Here is a 19,042-nt window from a genome sequence, read left to right as displayed (position 1 = left end):
GAAWGAAGCACAGAATCAGGTGTCTTTGGAAGTGATTGTGAGTATTGGGAAGAGGTAAGGTAACTGCTATTCAAAGCATGTATTCAAATTTTCTTTTACTTTCTCTGAAGTGGATTTATGCAGAGTATCTGTTCTAATATCCCRTTTTAAAAAGTTGATATTGCCAGAAAGAAATGAGAAAAACATGATAATTCTGCAAGGGGGGAAATATATATTGGTTTTGTAGCAGTATTTTGTGTTGCTTTGGAAATGTTTTGTGGGTTAAGGGATAATTAAGTTTGGTTTGTTTTATGTGGACTGTATGTAAACAGGTATGGTATTTCCACATCTTACCATCAGTTAAATGCAGTTGAACACACAGAGAAAATGGACTTACAGATTGGAGTAGAGTAAAAAATTAAGGAATTTCTTCCATTATAATATTTACATTGTAAAGTTGCTGTGTCTGGTGCTCATTTATAACTAATATCTATAATATTGAGAATACTAAAGAGGTTTACTTGAAAGTTGCTCAGTGCTTGAAAGTGCCAGAACAGCAAAGCTAGAACTCTTTCTCTATAAGAAAATTGTTATGCCATCTTGCTCATGAYGAAGCATAAAAACTTCTGTCCAAAATCTGAAATGAGCTTTATGTTTGTATTGGAATATAACGAAACAAGTGCACTGAGGAGAAAAACCTAGAAAACAAGTTTAAAACTTGTATTAATATTCAAAATTAGTTAACATTGCAGGTGTTGTAAATGGAGAGTAAGATCATCTTGAATATTGGTAGTGCACTCTCAATTTTGTTGAGGCTTTTTCTAAGTACTGAGGTGCATCAGATTTTTTAATTCTGTGTTGATATARCACCCCGGCATACACCCTACTGGTGATGTCATAGTCATCTTTCAAGGCTGCTGGAGCCTGACCTTTCATTGTAGGTGAGGCAAGTCCCATTTTCCATTTGTTTGAACAACTGAAGTTGGTCATATGATTTTTTTTGTCCTACATTATATAAGAATTTTGCTTTGTGAAAAGTTGTACTTCTGGAAAAGGATGGGGCAGTCTTCCAAGCTTCTTATTAAGTCCTGTATCAGTCTCAAGTACATGTGATGTTTCCCTAAAAGTACAAGTGAAGATGATCTGGCAAASGAGAGCTGAAAATGTGGGAAGAATGTATTCTTGGATAATCCAAAACTGGTAACAGTGCCATATTCAAATTCATAGATACCAACTTTCTGTTATATGAAATGTCTTAAAATTGAGTATTTTGTAAATCTTCCTTAAAAAAAACATGTATTCTAAAGGATTTTAATTATTTTTTTCCCATTTATATCAATATTTTCATTTAAATCATTAAAGGGACTCTAGAAATACAAAACAGAACATAATTTGTTGCCTACTTGGAGCATCTTTCTGTAAGCACTGAAACAGATTTATAAGCTTCTAATTGTACTCATGTTAGAGTATTTCCTTTTTATTGTGAGAGTTCCCTGAATGCTATGACTTTTTGTAGTTGCACTGTGTTAGGTAACGAATCAAAGTTCTGTCCATTAGTCTTGCTTTTTAAAARGAGTATGAAAGGTAACCAAATCATGTGCTTGGAGGTGGTCTGTTCAAGAGAGGGAAAGGGAAATCATGTTCACCTCAGATGTTTTACAATTTCTAAACAGGTAATAATAAATAGTTATTAATGATGACAGTTCATAAAATGAGTATGAATATGTATAAAAGTTGTTCTTGCTGGTATAACTGGATTCATTTGAAGTCTTTTGGAGAGAGGCCTGCTTTTAATATCTACCATTTGACAGATGGCAGGTTAGGGGGCACAATTCATGTGCAACAATTATTTAAACCCATTTTAATATGTTTGCCTGAAGAGTGGATCAGGTTCCTGTGTTTGGTTGCCTAAGTTTATAGAGAGTTGTGAAAGTAATTTGARTACTTTGTTTAGTCTTGCCTGTTGTTTTTTTGGCTTAAACAATTTGCATATGTGGGCACTTCATGTGACACTCTTTTAAAAAGTGCATCTGTGTTGGAGTATACAGTATGCTATGCCCCAGAGAGAAAAATATGTTTATATGATATAGGAAAACAGTAGACACAGCAGATCTGGTCTGATAGTGTAACACTGAATAATATTTAGCTTTCTCAGTTTTTCAGCTGCAGAATTGGAGGGCACAAACTGAAGCAGGGAAATTAAAAATAGTTTGTTGGCATGCCTAGTCAATATATCTGCCTGGAAGATGACACCAGAGTCTCATGAAGCTGATTTTTTGAAATGTTGCTAAGGATGTAGTGCCACAGAGCTTTGTGCCATGGAATAATTTCTCAGAACTATGAATTTTTGACACCAAATGAATAGGACCAGTGAGAAGATTGGCGTAGTAAGTTAGGGTTTTAGGCAAACATCTTGCAAGATTGTTTTTATCTTCAYGTATCAATTGAAACGGAAGTACCACAGCATTCCAAGGAGTGCAGTACCTTTAGCCTTTCACAAAATAGTATTCTTTGTTGAAATTTTGCTGTAACTGAGAGCTTTTTTTTTGAGCTACATTTTCTGAATTGAGAGGGACTAGTGTTTAGCACAGATTCAAAGAACTGGATAATTTTTTTTCTAAACAGCCATCTGGAATAAGCTTATTGTTGCTCATTAAAAATACTGTGAATATTTTGGCAATGTGCCTTCATTTACATTTTTATTCTTTGGACATAAAGTAGTACATWACACAGAAGCTGTAGAATTAAAATTGCTTCTAGTGCTGTTGTGAAATAATAATTTTATTACAGTTCTGATTAATGCATTGTGAAAATTTGATCAGCATGTTAGAATTTCTTTCTGAATTAAAACTTGTGTTTTTATTTTGWAAGGGTCAAGAAAGAAAACCCTAGAATTTTTTATTTAAAAATACCTAGTTAAGGTCATAGCTTTAACGGTAATAGAGGAAATAGTTTATGTAGAGATGCAATCTTTCAGCTTTAYGTCGTACTGTAGAGAATTGCTTCATAGTGTTCTTGGTTCCTGCAACTGATATCCTGCCAAAAAGATGGATTGTGGTTGTTGCCTCTGTTTGTCCAGCAGGAGGAGTGCAATTACTACTGGAAATAAAGGACGTGGTAATTAAATTTACTGTGCAATGATAGCACAAGAAAAATACATAGTTCTAATAAAAACAGCATATTCAGTTCTTCTGCAAGCTTTGGTGATTTTCAGAAGCTAAMACAGGAATATTCTTAATTTTACCTCTTAATTTTAAAATGTCAGTGTCAGAAAGCCYATATCTTTTAGGAAGTAGTCAATCTTGTGAATAGTGAGATGAGAAGAATAAATACTAGACTTCTCATCACTACATAGTTGCTGTCTCCATGGCTATGCTGGCACAGACTCTAGATACAGCTGGTCAGATTGAAGAAGTAAATGCTTTGGCAGTATATTTTACCTCATTTATAGAAGGCTTTTAATCTTTTAAGCAAAAGAAATTCTGCTGATACATTCTGTTTTTTAGAAATGTTGCTACAATAGTTGTCATAGCAAAATCTCCTGACACACAGAAACCTAGGCCCCTTGGCTCATGCTTAATTTTGTTTTGTTCCTGTTGCTGCAATTACCAATCATCATATTTGACTTTGGGCAAGGATTTTTTTYTCAGTAATATTAATGTCAATATTATGCATTGGATAATATTAATTAAAATCTGGAAATGTGTGTCATCCAAAGTCTATTTATATTRTAAAGAGAATCTAAAGGAAGCCTTTTCTCTTAGAATCACAAAACTATGTACAGAATGGGAGAGTTTTTTTAAAAATAAAAGCATCAAAATTTTTGTTCTCAGTGTTCTGGAGAACCAACCCAACCCTGCTCTCCTACAAGTATAGTTATAAGGACAGTACATGAATATTGAATGAAGTCCTTCCTSTTTCTTCCTACAAAACCTGAAATCTGTATTTTTTCAGTATGCTTTCTGGAAAGCCTGGCTTTCTTTTGTATTCTACGCTTTTTGTGATAGCCAAGTTGATAGACTGACTTCATCAYCAGCCTGGGACAGACATCAGACACAACAAAGCACAGACATGCAGGTTAACATGTGCTATATAAGATATTCTTCCCCAAGAGAAAGGTGAAGTATCCAGAACATGGTCTCTTCTGTAACACATAAAATAGTCCTGTGTTTCCTGCTGAAAGCTCTGTCCTCAGTACAGTGTGCTGCTTCACAGGAATACTATATGTCCTTGAAAATAGTAACAAAATAATGCACATGGAAGAGACCTGTTTCTTTTTTTTGTGCTTTTTTAGTTCCTTTAGTGGGGCAAAAACAAAGTTGAATTGTAAGCAATGATCTTAAAATGGAGCTAGACCCATTGCAATCTAGAAAAAAGCTGCTGTGGTACAAAACCCTGTTGTGCCATGAGAGCTGAGGGTTCATGCATTGGTGATGACAAATAATCTGTGTGTATGGTTTGTGGCTCAGTCTGTGTGGTTCTTTCTGCTAGCAAGAATGGTCTGCACCCCAAACTCCAAAATCACTCTGTGTCAGTACTGACACCACACTGAAACTGTGATTCCTAAAGGGTGTTTGAGCAGGAGGAGCTGTTCAAAATACATTGAAAGAGGGATTGGTTAATTATTGACCAGCTTTGAGTGATTATAATTTTCATTGGTTTTCTTAGGTGAAATAAAAGTTTTTGTCAGTCCTAAGAAGGAATAATAAAACCATATTGTGTTGAGCTTCTATGCAAAGCTGCAACATCCTAAATACAGAATTACTGTGATTTTAATGGATTTTTCAAATGGTCTTTTCTTCAGTTTTTGTGGAGTTAAGTAWTTCTGTTAAAATGAAAAATTGTGAAAATAGTTGTTGTCATAAGGTTTGATTACCAAACCACTCACTTAGTGTGTATACTTCAKTTTTCTGCAGCAATATGCTGTTCTGTCTGCACAGATTTGAATGCCCTGTATTGATTTTCAGTTCATAATTGCTTAGGGACATTGACATTTGGTGTGGAAAAAGAGAGGCCATATGACAGGAATATAGGAATATTGACAAGGAATGCAAGGSTGCAACAAGGAAGGTCAAGGCCCCTTGGAATTGAGTATCAAGGATGACAAGAAAAAGTAAAAGGAAATGTGGGTCACATGAACAGACCCTGCGGTGCATCMAGACCTGGCTGAAGGCAGAGCTCAGAGGGTCACAKTCAGTGGARCAGAGTMCAGCTGGAGGYCTGCAGTCAGTGGTGTTCCCAAGGGATCAGCTCTGGGTCCACTCTCCAATATTCACCTTGTTTATCAATGACCTGGAGAAAGGGATCAAACGTGCCCTCAGCAGGTTTGCTGGTGACACTAAACTGGGGGAGTGGCTGATCCACCTGAAGGCTGTGCTGCCATTCCATGGCACTTTGATCAGCTGGAGGGTTGGGCAGAGGGAAACCTAATGGGGTTCAACAAGGGCAGGTGTGGGGTCCTGCAGCTGGGGAGGAACAGCCCCAAGGGCCAGCACGGGCTGGGGCTGAGCTCCTGCAGAGCAGCTCTGCAGAGAAGGASCTGGGGCTCTTGGTGGATCACAAGCTGTCCATGAGCTGGCAGTGCCCTTGTAGCCTCCTTTACACTGAGGGTGGCAGAGCACTGAACAGGCTGCCTGGGAAGGTTGTGGAGTCTCCCTCTCTGGACATGCTGAAAATCCACCTGGACACATTCTTGTGTCACTTGCTCTGGGTGAGCCTGCCTTGGCAGGGGGCTTGGACTGGCTGATCTCCAGAGGTTCCCTTCAGCCCTAGCAATTCTGTTRTTCTGGGAATTGGTTTTTTTCAGCCTGGAAAAGGAAAGGCTTCCATTACCTTCCATTCTTGAGGAGAATCAAGAAAGATGGAGAGCATCTATTTACAGGAGCATGTAGTGACAGGACTAGGGGGAGTAGCCTCAAACTGAAAGAGAGTGGGTTTTGGGTTATATATTAGGGAGAAATTTTTTACTCAGAGGCTAGGGAGTCACTGGAAGAAATTGCCCAGGGAATTTATTGATGCCCCATCCTGAAGCGTTGGAGGCCAGATTTGACGACGCTCTGAAAAACCTGTGTAGTGAAAGGTGTCCCTCTCCACAGCAGGTGTGTTAGGACTATGTGATCTTTAAGGTCCTTTCCAACCTAAACCATTCTKTGATTCTATGATTCTGTGATCTTTAATGTGAAAGGTCTATCCTTTTTTGGACCTTTAGTTTAATCTGGGTTAAAAGAGTCAGATGAAAATGCAGCCTTTCTTCTGTATGCTAGGATTTTCTTYAGTCATGTGTTGGGTGATGTATTTTTTTCAAGCTGATGTTCAGGAGAAGGAGTTTTTGTAAATGAGTGTTGTAGGGGGTGCTAATGGKAGAGTGTGATGTTAGATTCAGAATGTAGCTTTGCTGTTGGTACTCTTCCCTTGCATTTAACTTTGTTCTGTGAAGTTGAGCTTGACATTAAAACATTTCTGATGTAATAAAACATACCTGTGAAGGTATGAAGAGGAAGTATTGTACAACTAGTAGAAGTTGTAGAACTGTCTTACCTTGCTTTTCTTTAAAGCTTTACTTAGCTAATGGAAGGGGAAATAAAGAATAGTATTAGTCATTTATTTTGAATTGATCTGTCTTTGAACTAGCTCATTAAGTAAGAAGAGTTAAAAAAATGGAAATTAATGTATTTTCTACAGTGGCAAGAAAGGCCAATATTAGCAAGGGAGGAAGAGAGGGAATACACCATTACAGTAGTTTAGAAAAGGCTTGGAGATTGTTTTTTGTTTTAGCTGCTTAGCTAGTGATTTCTACTTGTTCATTAAATACTGACTTTTTTCACGACTTTAGTAGGCWGTCTAAAGGTTTCTTTTCCTGGATGTATATTTTGAACCTTCATGGAAATAATTTTAAAGAAAAATCAGATTTTTTCTTCTAAACATAATTTGTTTTAGCTRTTTTCTGTTTAATTAAAATCCAGTGTCTGAGAATCCCTCTGCCTCAAGTCCTAGTGGTTGAACGTAAGCAGTGTTGTGTGTTTTTTTGTTTTGTTTTTTTGTTCATTTCTCTTCTGTATTCTGTTGGAACTTAAAGTTTACTTGAAAGATTTTAATACTTTCCTTCCATGATCCAGCTTTTGTAAGTGGAGAACCAGATGTGTGTATTCAAAAGACAGCCTTGAGAACATAATTGTGACTTACAAATAAGAGGTGGGGTCTAAACTCACAGTACACCTAACGTAACTGTCACTTTAAAATGCTCTTTTGTGATAAAAATAAGATGCTCTGTCATTTGAAGATGTGTAACACTCTCTAATGCTTTTCATATTTTCTGCTGGGTGCGAACAATGTAGGCTTTCCAAAGTAGCTGATCAAATACCTACATATTCTTTCGTACCCTGTAGCACCTTTACTGTGCGCCCCAATCCAAAGTTACAGGAATCCACTCAAGGCTAAAATTTAAAAGGTGGAGATCCAAAGTTTCTGTTGGATAATAGACAGTACTACAGTGAGAAAAATCCAGAGATTGTACAGATACTTGGACTTTTTAGGTACAATCTTCAAGAGTCAAGCTTGCTTCTAGAATATGTGATGTAAGAATGAAATGTGCTGTGCCTGGTAGCCGAGGTATAAAAGTTTTAATAAATCAGACCATTTAATGGAGTAGTTTTCCTATCTTACATAGCTTATGTGTAGCAATCTGTCASAGTTTGAGATGGAAGATTCAGAAATAACCCATTTGAGCTTGATCTATTCCCAAAATCTTAAATACTTGAAGGAGTTYTTTTAAGTCTGGCAAAATAAAACCCGAACTGTTAACATGTATAAATAAAAGATTATTGGTTGCCACATTTAATACATAAATAAATATATCAATGATATGCAATGTAGCTCAAAATCCAATATTTGCCTTCAGTTTTAAGATAAAAGCACCTCTTACGCCTTTTATCTAATATTTCCACTTGGTTCAAAGACTTTAATAATTTGTAACTGCTAAAGTGTCTTTCTTCTTTCTGTCTTGTTCTAGGACGTGTTTGTATTTAGACATGAACTTGCTCTCCTAAGAATATCTGCCTTCATGGGTCTAATAATATTAGGTGGAATAAGTCGACTCTTTTACAGTCAGCTAATGGGTATTTTCACTGTAAGTATYTTAGACGTATGTATTAGTTTTATTTTCAGTACAATTGGTCAGAGCAGAAAAGAAGAAGGTCTTCCCTTTTTTAAGGTAAGACCGGAAAACCACTTGCACTTTGAGTCACTTATTTGATAYGTGGTCTATCAAGCCTCTTGACACCAGAGACATCTTAAGAAGCATTCTAACAAACAAGTGTCTCATAATTCCATCTATCARGTCAGTTTCCTGATTTGTATTAGTAAATAAATTCATACATTGTCCTGGAATTGTGCAGTGTATAAGGTACGTGGTTGGGTGTTTTGATTTTTATTCTAAACTCAAAACCACATGGCAATGAGGCCCACTGAGAAGTCACACATTCTGAGAACACAGCCTTCTTGTTAAGTATTTTGATCAATATGCTTATGTTCACCTCTTTAGYTGCTGAACTGTGGACTGTAATCATGTACAGTTTACAGTCCAGATACATAKTCTGTATTTAGAGATACAGAAAAAAAATCTTCTGCATGGAAAAATTACCCAGTTAAATGATTTTGGTAATGTAATAAATACATTCAAGAAACAAGCTTATTTTGGTGTAACTTCCTCTTCTATACATGAGAAATTAATAAGTGCCAGCAAATTCTTTAAAGTTATGTTGAGAATCCATACGAATGTTTAAAATSTTGTTCAACACTACAGAGAGAATGCACTAGCTGGATCTGCACATGCTGAAAGAGTCTATAGTCTTGCCTGACGTGCTTTTTTTTAAAGACAATAGCATACAAGATGACAGCATCTTTGTGACTACAGCTGTTTGAGATCTGCCAGAGATTTCATTTTGGAATTATGAAGCTTTGCACGGTATTAACCTTTGTAGGTACATAATGGGAAACCTCTTAACTGTATTGTGTAATTCTTTTGTATGGAATAAAGGAAAAAAATACTGTATAAATTTTACTTCTGTTAGAGTAAGCAATAATACTGCTTTTTGGTTTTACTGTATTACCTGTATATAAATTTACTGTCTTTTGCTTTTTCTGTGATGATAGCTATGCTATTATTATTGCCATTCCCCAGCTGCTATACCAGACCGCTTTCTGCAGTTACTCTCAACTCCCAGGTCAATAGATTTACCTTGGTCCAACTTTACCGTGTGCCTGATTTCTGTTCTAGCTTTTCTGATAGGTTTCCTCTCCCCTRCTCAAATGTGGGCACACTTCCTTTATGTCTGCATCGTTTAGAGGTGGGATGTTTTTCTAAACCACCACTGTGGTAGCTAACTTGCTGAAATGGTGACTTGCTGACTAGTGAATGTTGACTAGTAACAGGAGACACAGAGACAGAAACTCAGTGAGCCTAATTGTTCAGCTACTGAAATAYGAATGTCCTTTTGGTTTCTGTTAAATGAATATATATTAAAACGATGAGAAAATCCATGTGATCAGTACTGCACTAAACCACAGATATGATASAGAAGAAAATAAGGGGCAAACCCTRAGTCTATCATTCTTTTCTGCGTGCTGCTAGAAGATTTTAGCAGTGACCATCAGCATCCATTCACATACTCTTATTGTATGCGAAATAAAACCTGAGACTGAACCTGTTTCTGTCAGATACACCTGAAAGCTGGGATGTTTCTGTACTGACACAGGATACCAAGTCCTCTGCCACTGCAACAGCCATGAATACCCAGTTGTAACTTCATTGTCCTGAGCCTTAACACTTTCAGGCTGCTGCCGCCACTGTGCTCTATAAACTGCTGTAAAGTCTTCTGTTTCTCTGTCAGTTGTATAATATACTGAGAAGTACGTCCTATTCACTTACAGAGCTGGCAACTGCACTGGAACTGGTGTGGCTAATAGCATTTTCAAGTCCAGTTTTTCCACTGAAATCATGATAGCTGAGCTGCAATATGCCTGGACACTTGTTGTCTTTGCCAAACTTTGTGAAACAAACATCCTACAGTAATTGTGGATATGGATGATCTGTGAGAGGCAGATTCTGAAAAGAACAGATCTTCTTTAAGGCCTCTCGATGCACCCTACCTCTCCCCCCAGTAGCAGAGAGGCTGTTGTCATATGGACAAGTTTTTAGGCTTGATGGGATTGCTGGGGAAGTAGAAATCCATTACTGATGTGTCTCCAAACACTAATTCATTCACACTATGTGGATGSTGTTGCATTGACTCATTGAGGAATGTAGTTGACTTAGTCCATCCCCTAATAGAGTATTTCAAATCAGCAGCACAGTAGTTTTCTGTCTTTTAATTCCAYTCTTTGTAAATATAGAATTGGCAAGAATAAACAGTACAGTCATTTTGAGGTAATCTGCTTGGCAGCAACCAGTCAGACTTCAAACAACACAAGTCTGTTTGGTGTGGTTGTGCTTAGTTTGCAAGTAGTGTCAGAAACTCTGTACAAACAATTTTTGATTGCCAGCATTGTAGTGTGGGGACTTGCTTCCTGCGTAAACACTGACTGCTTTGGCTAGCCACTGGAAAAAGTAGATAGGGCAGCAGGTGAGTTAGTAGTTTCTCTGCAGGSTCCCCAAAGACATGCCTGTCCCTGTTGATAGAATAGGGAAATAATGAAACAGGTATAGCCAACCGGAAGCTGAGCACATTGAGTGTGCAAGACATTCAAGTCCTGTAGAAGCAATGAACCATTAACAGTRAAAAGCAGTGACATTGCTGCTGTGTACTGTGCTGGAGTTACAGTTCAGCATCTAACCTTTCAGTAAGTTAAGCAAATGGTATCTGAAATGAGCTCTATGTTAAATTTTGATGAATTAATGATGGAATTAAACTTAGCTTAGTATAAGGTGTAGATCAAGACTTAGTAGCAGAACACAATCATTAAAGTGTAATAGTGCAGACAAAATTAATTGGAAAGAAACTTGGGATGCTTGGAGGCATGGATATGCACAGTTAAAGTGTTCATGTCATCATAGTTGTTCCATAGCTGTTCTTGAAAGCATTAATTTCAGTGATTGCTGAAGCTGCSTGGAGATATGTGCAAGGGACAAGAGCATGGGCCTTTGAAAAAGGCAAAGCAACATTTTTGCTTGTGTGGGAGAAGAGGTGATAGACATTTTTGAGGCTTGTACTCTGTGCCTCTGCTTGCAGTTTAACATAAGCTGAGATTAATTCCGCAGCTCATGGAAGAAAATTATTTTTAAACAGTAGAGACAATCAAGCTCRTTCAGTAGATACACACTATTGCTTAATGAGTCCAGCAAGTTCAGTTTGTTGGTGCTTAACATTACTCTTTACCTGTATTTCAAATGCTGCAAAAATTTTTGGAAAGAAAGATAAACCTAAGATTTATCGAACTTTGACCCTTTTGTAACAAGACTTTCTGATTCTCCTTAACATAAACTTGCTTGACCATCACCTCACGATTTTTCAGAAATGAAGCCAATAGTWTTTTTTCATCTTAGTAATATAAAGGCCCATTTTTTTCCAGGAATATTGGACATGCTTCTTAAAAAAAATGCAGATTCTTGGTCTTTATATTTACAGAGGTTTATCTTTTTGTCGCAGCACCAAGATAGATAATATGTAGAATAAATTTGCATGATGTGATCTTTGTGTACATTTTTAGAAGCAGAGGTACACTCTACTACAATTGAAGTAAGTGGTAGATTGAGAAACCATAAGAATGAGCAGAATTTTTTCATAGGTTTTCATAGGACTGCCATTTTCTTCTCTTTGATATATATTTTCAGGGGTCAGAAAATGTTTAACTCAATGCATAATGGAAAGAACATATCTGATATCCGCCCGCATGATTTTCTGGAACGGGGCAGTAGCTAAAAACAGAAAAGCAAAGGAGCATGTTATTAAGTTTAGGTTAAGTATYCTGCTGTGTGTGCTGGCACTTTGCAAAATTCAGGTTTGTTGCACAGTTGACTGATCTGTGCCTATCATTGYATAACTGTCATGCATTATAGCAGTAGATCAATTTTTGAAAAGGTTTTGAGGAAAGTAAGCATGTATTCTGGATATACATGCATTCTCCTGTTACCCTGCTTCATGTGTGTTCAGCAGATACCACGATGCTTGGAAAAAATGTGCTGTCTGGTAAAAATGAAAACTTTGTAACTTGTGTACTAAAATGTGGCTCTTAGGGAGAGAATGTTCTTGAGGTTGTACTGCTTGATAAAGTGAAAAATAGACCAAGTAACCTACTACACTGTAATTTCTGTSAGTACGTTTACCACCCCTCTTACTGTGGTGTCACTGCTAGGGTATCATTAGCACAAGGCTATTCAGAACTCATTTGGAGGTCCAGGAAGCCAAAGAGCAAAGGAGGTGACTTCCTACAATGAGAGGAGAGCAGCTGGTTGGCAAAAACTGTCCTTAGAGGAACTTTTGACATGAATTGTTCCGATGAAGAGGGGAGCAGCTGAGGTAGCCTCTATACAGGATTAGTGCTTTCTCCCTAGAAACTAGCATATGTGAAACACACTTCCATCAGAAGGGGCACATGGCTCCTTTCATCCTCCTTCTCCAGTTGCTTTCCCCGAGCTCTATCTGCCTCTGATTTTGTCATCATCCTGAATTTTAACACTTCCTCTAAAGTGTACGTTACCTTGCTCTTGGGGACRTTTTATTTGGAGACTTTGGAAGTGGAGAGAGACTGTTCTCTCTATTCTTAAGCCTCTGAAATAGGGAGAAATTCTTAGTTTAGGAATTTTCAGGCTCTTAAGAAAATACTCCTCCTAAAATCTCATCCTTATCTTCACAATTAGTCTTCTTGCTTAAAATGTTCAAATTTTTAGAGAACTGGGTGAAAAAAATCGGTTTCACCTGTGAATTAAATAAACACTGATGTAATTTCCAAAATGATCGTAWATTTATGTTGAAGGCCTTCTTGTGTCCTATGATTATTATTTGCTTTAACACTCTTCTATTCCCTGTCATTTCTTGTAGTGCAGTTTTGAATTGTATATTCCTTAACTGCAAATGAGCCTGTGCTCTTATATTCTCAGGCAGCATGATTTTTTAAATGACCTTGTTTGAAAAGTAGAAGCAAACTTTTTAGTAAAACAAGACGATACCAAAAAGAACTTTGGCAGTTGCACCTTGGAAGAGTGCAACTCTTCTGCTCTCCTCTGGAGAGTAAGAATTTTAAAAATTGTTGCTCTTTGCTTCAGACGTCCTCTAGCTGCTTGTACTTCACAAGCAATTATTGGTCTTCGGCCTCAATCACTAAATGACAACAAGGATAGCTCCAGCATAGGCACTTTAAAACTTCATGAAGGTAGAGGTGTGTTTTTCTGTGATGGTTTATAGATTCAATGGTAAAAGTTTCACTTTGTCCATTTCAAAAGTTTTAAAATTTTCTGCAAAAAAAATACAGACAATCCGTCTTCTGTAACAACTGCCTACACATGTTAATGACATTGTGTTGCAGTGACAAATACAAGGTTTATCTAGAAAAGAGTATTTTTCACTTAAGCTAGAAGAMAATATTGAGAAGGATGTATCTGTGTTACTCGTTTTTATTTCCAGTTGCTTTTTTTTTCATGTAATTATATGAAATAATAAAATTTATTGGGAAGGTAAAACAAATAGTACCCAGAGACTTGTTTGCTTTCTCAAGATGYATTTTCTTGACATGTGTTTTTAAAGAATTTTTCTCTCATTTTCATGTGTAACAGTTGTTTATTTTCCTCAAAAAAAGAGCCAAAACCAGCCAAAGCAAGCAAACCAACCCCCCCCCCCAAAAAAAACTAGACTATTTATTCAGTAATTCATAGAAGAAATAACAAATTCACTTTGAAAAAGGTCTCTTTTAGCAGCCCCAGATTGTTTCTGATGCTGCTGTACGGTTGTTGGAGGTACAGAGCTCTTTTAAAAAGAGCTGTTTTTTCAGGCTTTTAAAAAAAGGTGGAATTGTCAGGATGCTCATGTGTATATTATTTGAAGACTAGTCCTGATATTTGCATTTCTCTCACTCTTACTCCATTTTAGTTTTAAGAAAATACTTCTGTATGTTTTCCACATTAAGAGTTAAATGATGATAAACCCCAGTTTTCCTGTTTATGCTGTAATTTTCTTATATGGGTTATGTTTTATCTACAAGGCATTACTAAAGAACATGTAATAAATAATATGGCATTCTGTTTTATAAATAATGGCCTGTCTGATTATTTTGATATTTGTTCATATCTAGTGAGTTTTTAAATTGCACCAGACACTGCTAAGAAGTAGTCCTTTTGTTGACCATTTTTTTAAAGCTAGTACCTTTTGCATATATGAGATTTTCTTCCTCTCAGGATCTGTGTTGTTCTTTATTTTCTTGGCTGCCACCTGTCCAAAGCAATCAGCCACTTCTTTCTCTTTCTCTGTACAAAAGGAAAATCCGGTCTTCCCATGTATGGTAGAAGGTAACAGGATAATCAGTTCAACAGTGATCCTCTGATGTCAGTGTGGGAGCCCTGTAAAAGCGGATTATCTGTGACCCAGATAAAATAATTAGAAATTACTTGGACACTTACAAATAACTGATCTACTAATCTCATTTCCAAAGTTAAAAAAGGCCTGTCTCTCAACGTAACACTACCAGATGTTTCAGTTAAACAGCATCCTTTGCAGAGACTAATCTCAACCCTAATTTTAAAGGATTACCTTTGATTGTTTTTATTTCAAACACTAAACAGTGTTTTTATTTTTCCATATGTTCTAACAAATTATTTATATGGAAGAAATTAATTTTTCCACTACAGTCCATTAAATATGATTTAATGTTATTTATGCTAGTATTGCAGATAAATGCTTTTCATTGAAATGATTTACTAATTAACTTGTTTCTCTGGGGCAGAACTATTTAAGGGATAGGCTTTTATAAATGTAATAGATACCATGTGGCCTTTGTGCAAGGTAGTGGATGTATTATCATAAACTAAGTGGACAGTGACTTTATTAATTTAATTAATGCTACCGGGGTTTCCTGTTAATTAACTGTTTGAATGGTGTGCAGTGATACGCCAATATCCTGTTGCATCAGTACTTTCTGGATGTGGAAAAGAGAAATTTCCCTTTATTTGCTTTAGGAAGGGTGGAAGGAAAAATAGTGTTCCATAGCCCGTTGGGTGSACAATATGGTGCCTACACATACATTTTATCCTTAAAGTGTTATTACTTGCCTTTTGTTATTGCAGTGTTTCTCCTTTACACCTTAAAGTAGCAAGGGTATTTTGCTAGGTAGTTTTTAACCGTTTTTTACAAAGATTGAATTTCAAAATAATGAAAATGTAGCTGTAGTTAATCTGTTMATAAAATCAAGGGCTTTTAAATTCTTTGTGTATTTTGTAGTATTGATCYATTGCTGATTTAATATGCAGAGTGACAAGTGATCTAGTTCTGCTAAAATACTTCTGGTATTTAAAAAATAAGTATCTTGTAATTAAAAATATTTGTAATCATATCTTTAATCAGATAATCTATTAAATACTATTTTGATTAGTGAATACTAAGGGCTTTTCCTGTTTTTTCAAACATGGCAGAAGTGTAATCAAGGAACTATTAATCCTCATAATTAAGTTTAGCATATTAAAAATTAGGATTGGTAGGGGAAATTAGGATTTCCAGGCAATTGTATTCTTTATGTGGCTATAATACAGTGTAAGATATAAAGTAATTGTAGAGTGAGAGCAAACTATATATATATATATATATACAAACTATAACCCCAAGCAGTAATTGGAAATTACTAACAGAAAATAACTTAGGTTAATGTTGCCTGTCTTCCTCTTCCTCATTATTCTTATCCCTTCCCCTTTTCCTGTTTCTACCTTTAATCCACTGATAGGTGGATCTCCTATTAGAAGACTGCATAAAGTCCTATAAATTTAATTGTCAGGAAGCAGTAATATCGTGGTCTTTGAATTTTGTTAATGGGTGTAGATTCTTTCATATATTTATATTTCTCAAATAAAATTGCAATTTSTTTAGCATTTTTTATGAATGTATTCTGACAGCTTTAAATACATATTTGCCATAAAAATAMAATACCGGTTTACTTAAACAACACTTCTCTTTTATGAGCTACTTAAAATGTAGCAATTAATAAAATATAAGACACTCTAGGTAGAAAAAGGTCTCATCTCTTTTATTTAGGTCACTGCATAGTCTTAGGTAAATATGGACATTTTTATTGAAATTAATAATTTACAATATTATAAGGAAAAAATGCAAGTTAGAAAATGTAATCAAAGAGGTTTTATRTTGTGCGAGGAGTATCATTGAATATCATGCCAGATTTATCCCCAGGATAATTATCATCACTCAGGAAGGAAGTCCTTTTACTAATCTATTTTTCTAATAGTAAAGGTATTTACGATTTTCACCACTTTAAATTAACTTTAACCACTTAAGTGGCTCTAAAAATAATGTTTGAGTGTTCCAGGGGCTGGTACATTTTGTTTACATGTTGCTTGTCAGATTTAGACATCAGACCATTAAATTGGCTTCTGTATGAAGATCAGCAGCTAGCTTTCTTAAGTACTTTTCTCCTGATATTTTTGTCTTAAGAAGGGTATTTGTAAGTACCAATAAATACAATACGTTTTATCATGTCTCTTGTCATGCAGCTATCTGCACCATGCATTTGAAACAGCCTGAAGTTAGAAGATCTGCTTTTATTGACTCTGTTGTAGATATATCACTCATCTCTTATTAAAAGTTTTCTTTTCATTGAATCATATTCTGATAGCCAATAAATAAATTTGAAATCTATTTAACTAAATTAATCAGGGCATAGAAGAGTGCATGACTATTCCCTAGATGCAACATAGTGTAGCTTAATTTTTCATTTAGCATGAGTCTGATACAGATTAAAAGCTAAAAGAGAGCTAATAATTTTCAGGCTGAACATAATTATAATGGATAAAATTAATTACATCTTTTTATATGAGAAGTCTAGGTTAAGAAAACAATGCAAACAAGTGGCCAAAAGTAAACCTGAAGTGTATTTAATGCCAAAAAAGGGAAAAATTCTGAAATATGATGTATTCTTTCTATTTTTAGTATTGTTTGTTCTTGAGTTGCTCACCTGTCACTTACATACACACCATGAAGGGATGATAGATAGAAGGAAAAAAAAAACCCATTTATATGAAGGATGTTGTCTTGAGCTTTCAGGTAAAAGCAAAGACTGCAAATCTGGGAAGGCTTGCAAGTTTTGTTTTTTCTTTTTCTGCTTCATCATACTTTTCTGCTGATTTATCTATACCGAACATTTGAAAATACTAACAGCATGTTAAAATGCTTACATTCTTCTACTGCAAGTATTTAATAGAGCTGTAACGATTGTATRCCACTTTAAGCAAACACTAAAGAAAAATTGAACCAGGGATTATGGCTGCATGCTTTTGCATTGGTCCTGTAAGTTACAAAGTACACCTTATCTTTTGGAAAACGTGAATCAGTAAGCGAAAAATATGCTTTGTGTRTGCTTTCTTCATCATGAATTAGTTCATGATGAGACCCATCCTATAGCACAGTTTAACAGTACACATGATCTTTTACTTCTTTGTTTTTGGCAGTTAGTTATGCTAAATAGAAATGTAGGTGTGAAAGATAGTTTTCTTAGGAGCTAACGTGGATGCATTCATTTGCAAGTGAATCTGAAGTTGGTTTGCAGAACTCTGTTGGTGCTTTTACTGTATCTCTTTCTCTCCGTTCCTTTCCTTCCTCTTACAGCAGTCTTAGCTGCGGCAGTAACTTACTTCACTTAGAGTAAGCAATCTGCTTCTATGGACTTGTAGTATGTCCTCAGAGTGGAACAAGCCCCACATTTTCCTCCCCTGAGCAGAATCTGAACACTTTGCCTTTTCCTATTGTTTTAAATTTGTTGTTACAATTCCCCTGTTTATTTCCTCTAATTTCTTTTGCCTATCTCATTAAGGAATGATTTTTTTTCTCTAGTTGCTTTAAGATGCTTATCATTAGGTATATATCTGTGAATAAAAAGAAGTAGGAACAATTTTTATTTCCAATTTGGAGATGACTTTGGGAATCCAGATGATCCATCATGTCGAATTAATCAGTTCTGTATCAATTTCGTCTTGTGTTCAGTTGTAAATTTTAAGGGATTTTTAGAGTTACAGATAACTAGGAATCCATATATATGCAATGTTTGCTCTTACCAAGTTATTTTAAACTTCTGGATGAGTGCCAGCACTCAAAAAGGTTTTAACATTAGCATTAGCTTTGAGTCTGGGAAAAAAAAAATCTCRGTGGAGTTCTATTTGTATTAATAGTAATCCAAGCTGATAGTAGATGCAGACAGCCAAAGCCTCTTAGGCTGAACACAGTAATTCTGATGTTGTAGCAAAACCGTGGTGTACATCAAATGCATAATTAAGAGAGATGATATTCTGCTTGAAAGCGATTTGTGAGGTATGTTAATGAGCAGAACACCTTGTCATTCAGARGAATAATGGTTATTCTGGTCCTGTGTCTCCAAAAGAAGAAAAATCYGTGTCTGAGAAGGAAGCCTCAAATAACAGGCCAAAACTCAACTGTGATATTCTCCTTTTCCTTCATCTGCTGTCTCCAGAGGGGCTACTGACTTTCCTGGGGTGCTGTGAAGTTTCACTTTCATGTGAAGAGGTAAATTGGTTCACTCTGAAAGGAAAGTACCTTTCAAATGAGCCTGTTTGGCAGCAGTGTTGGGGGAGGGAAGGTGTGAGGGGCATTTTGTTTCTTAAGTTCAGTCACTAGCACATGTTAAGCAGCTAAACATCAGAGCAATATTTCTTTGCTAGCTTGCGGCTTTTAAAATGTGGCTGTAAAWTTTTTTTAATTCTGAAACATTATCCCAAAAGCAATGGATCTGCTCAGTCCCAATTTCTTTACTGGAAAGCAAAAGTAATTTAAATATATGTTGCCATGTTAAGGAAAGGGGAGGGGACAAGGAAAGAGACAGGGAATTAAAGAAAAGGAGGAAAAAG

The 19,042-nt window shown here is 36.0% G+C and overlaps 1 protein-coding gene across 4 annotated transcripts in view; it reads left to right on the top strand.

Moving 5' to 3' along the window:
- The window catches only part of ZDHHC21 (zinc finger DHHC-type palmitoyltransferase 21), a 34,460-nt gene that overhangs the window by 11,766 nt on the left and 3,652 nt on the right, over positions 1–19,042 (top strand). For 3 of the 4 annotated variants that reach the window (XM_057374507.1, XM_057374506.1, XM_057374505.1), the window contains exon 7: positions 7,988–8,104. In XM_057374507.1, coding sequence (XP_057230490.1) covers positions 7,988–8,104 — 117 coding nt within the window. Of the gene's footprint in view, positions 1–7,987; positions 8,105–8,779; positions 16,640–19,042 lie in introns of those variants that run through there. The other variant, XM_057374508.1, reaches the window with a different exon arrangement.

The sequence above is a fragment of the Malurus melanocephalus genome, unplaced genomic scaffold (genome assembly GCF_030028575.1).
Source record: "Malurus melanocephalus ecotype Western Australia unplaced genomic scaffold, MMel_1.1 scaffold_227, whole genome shotgun sequence".
Lineage (NCBI taxonomy): Eukaryota > Metazoa > Chordata > Aves > Passeriformes > Maluridae > Malurus > Malurus melanocephalus.
Note: the sequence above shows the minus strand (reverse complement) of the source record. Positions and strands in the feature narration are given on the sequence as shown.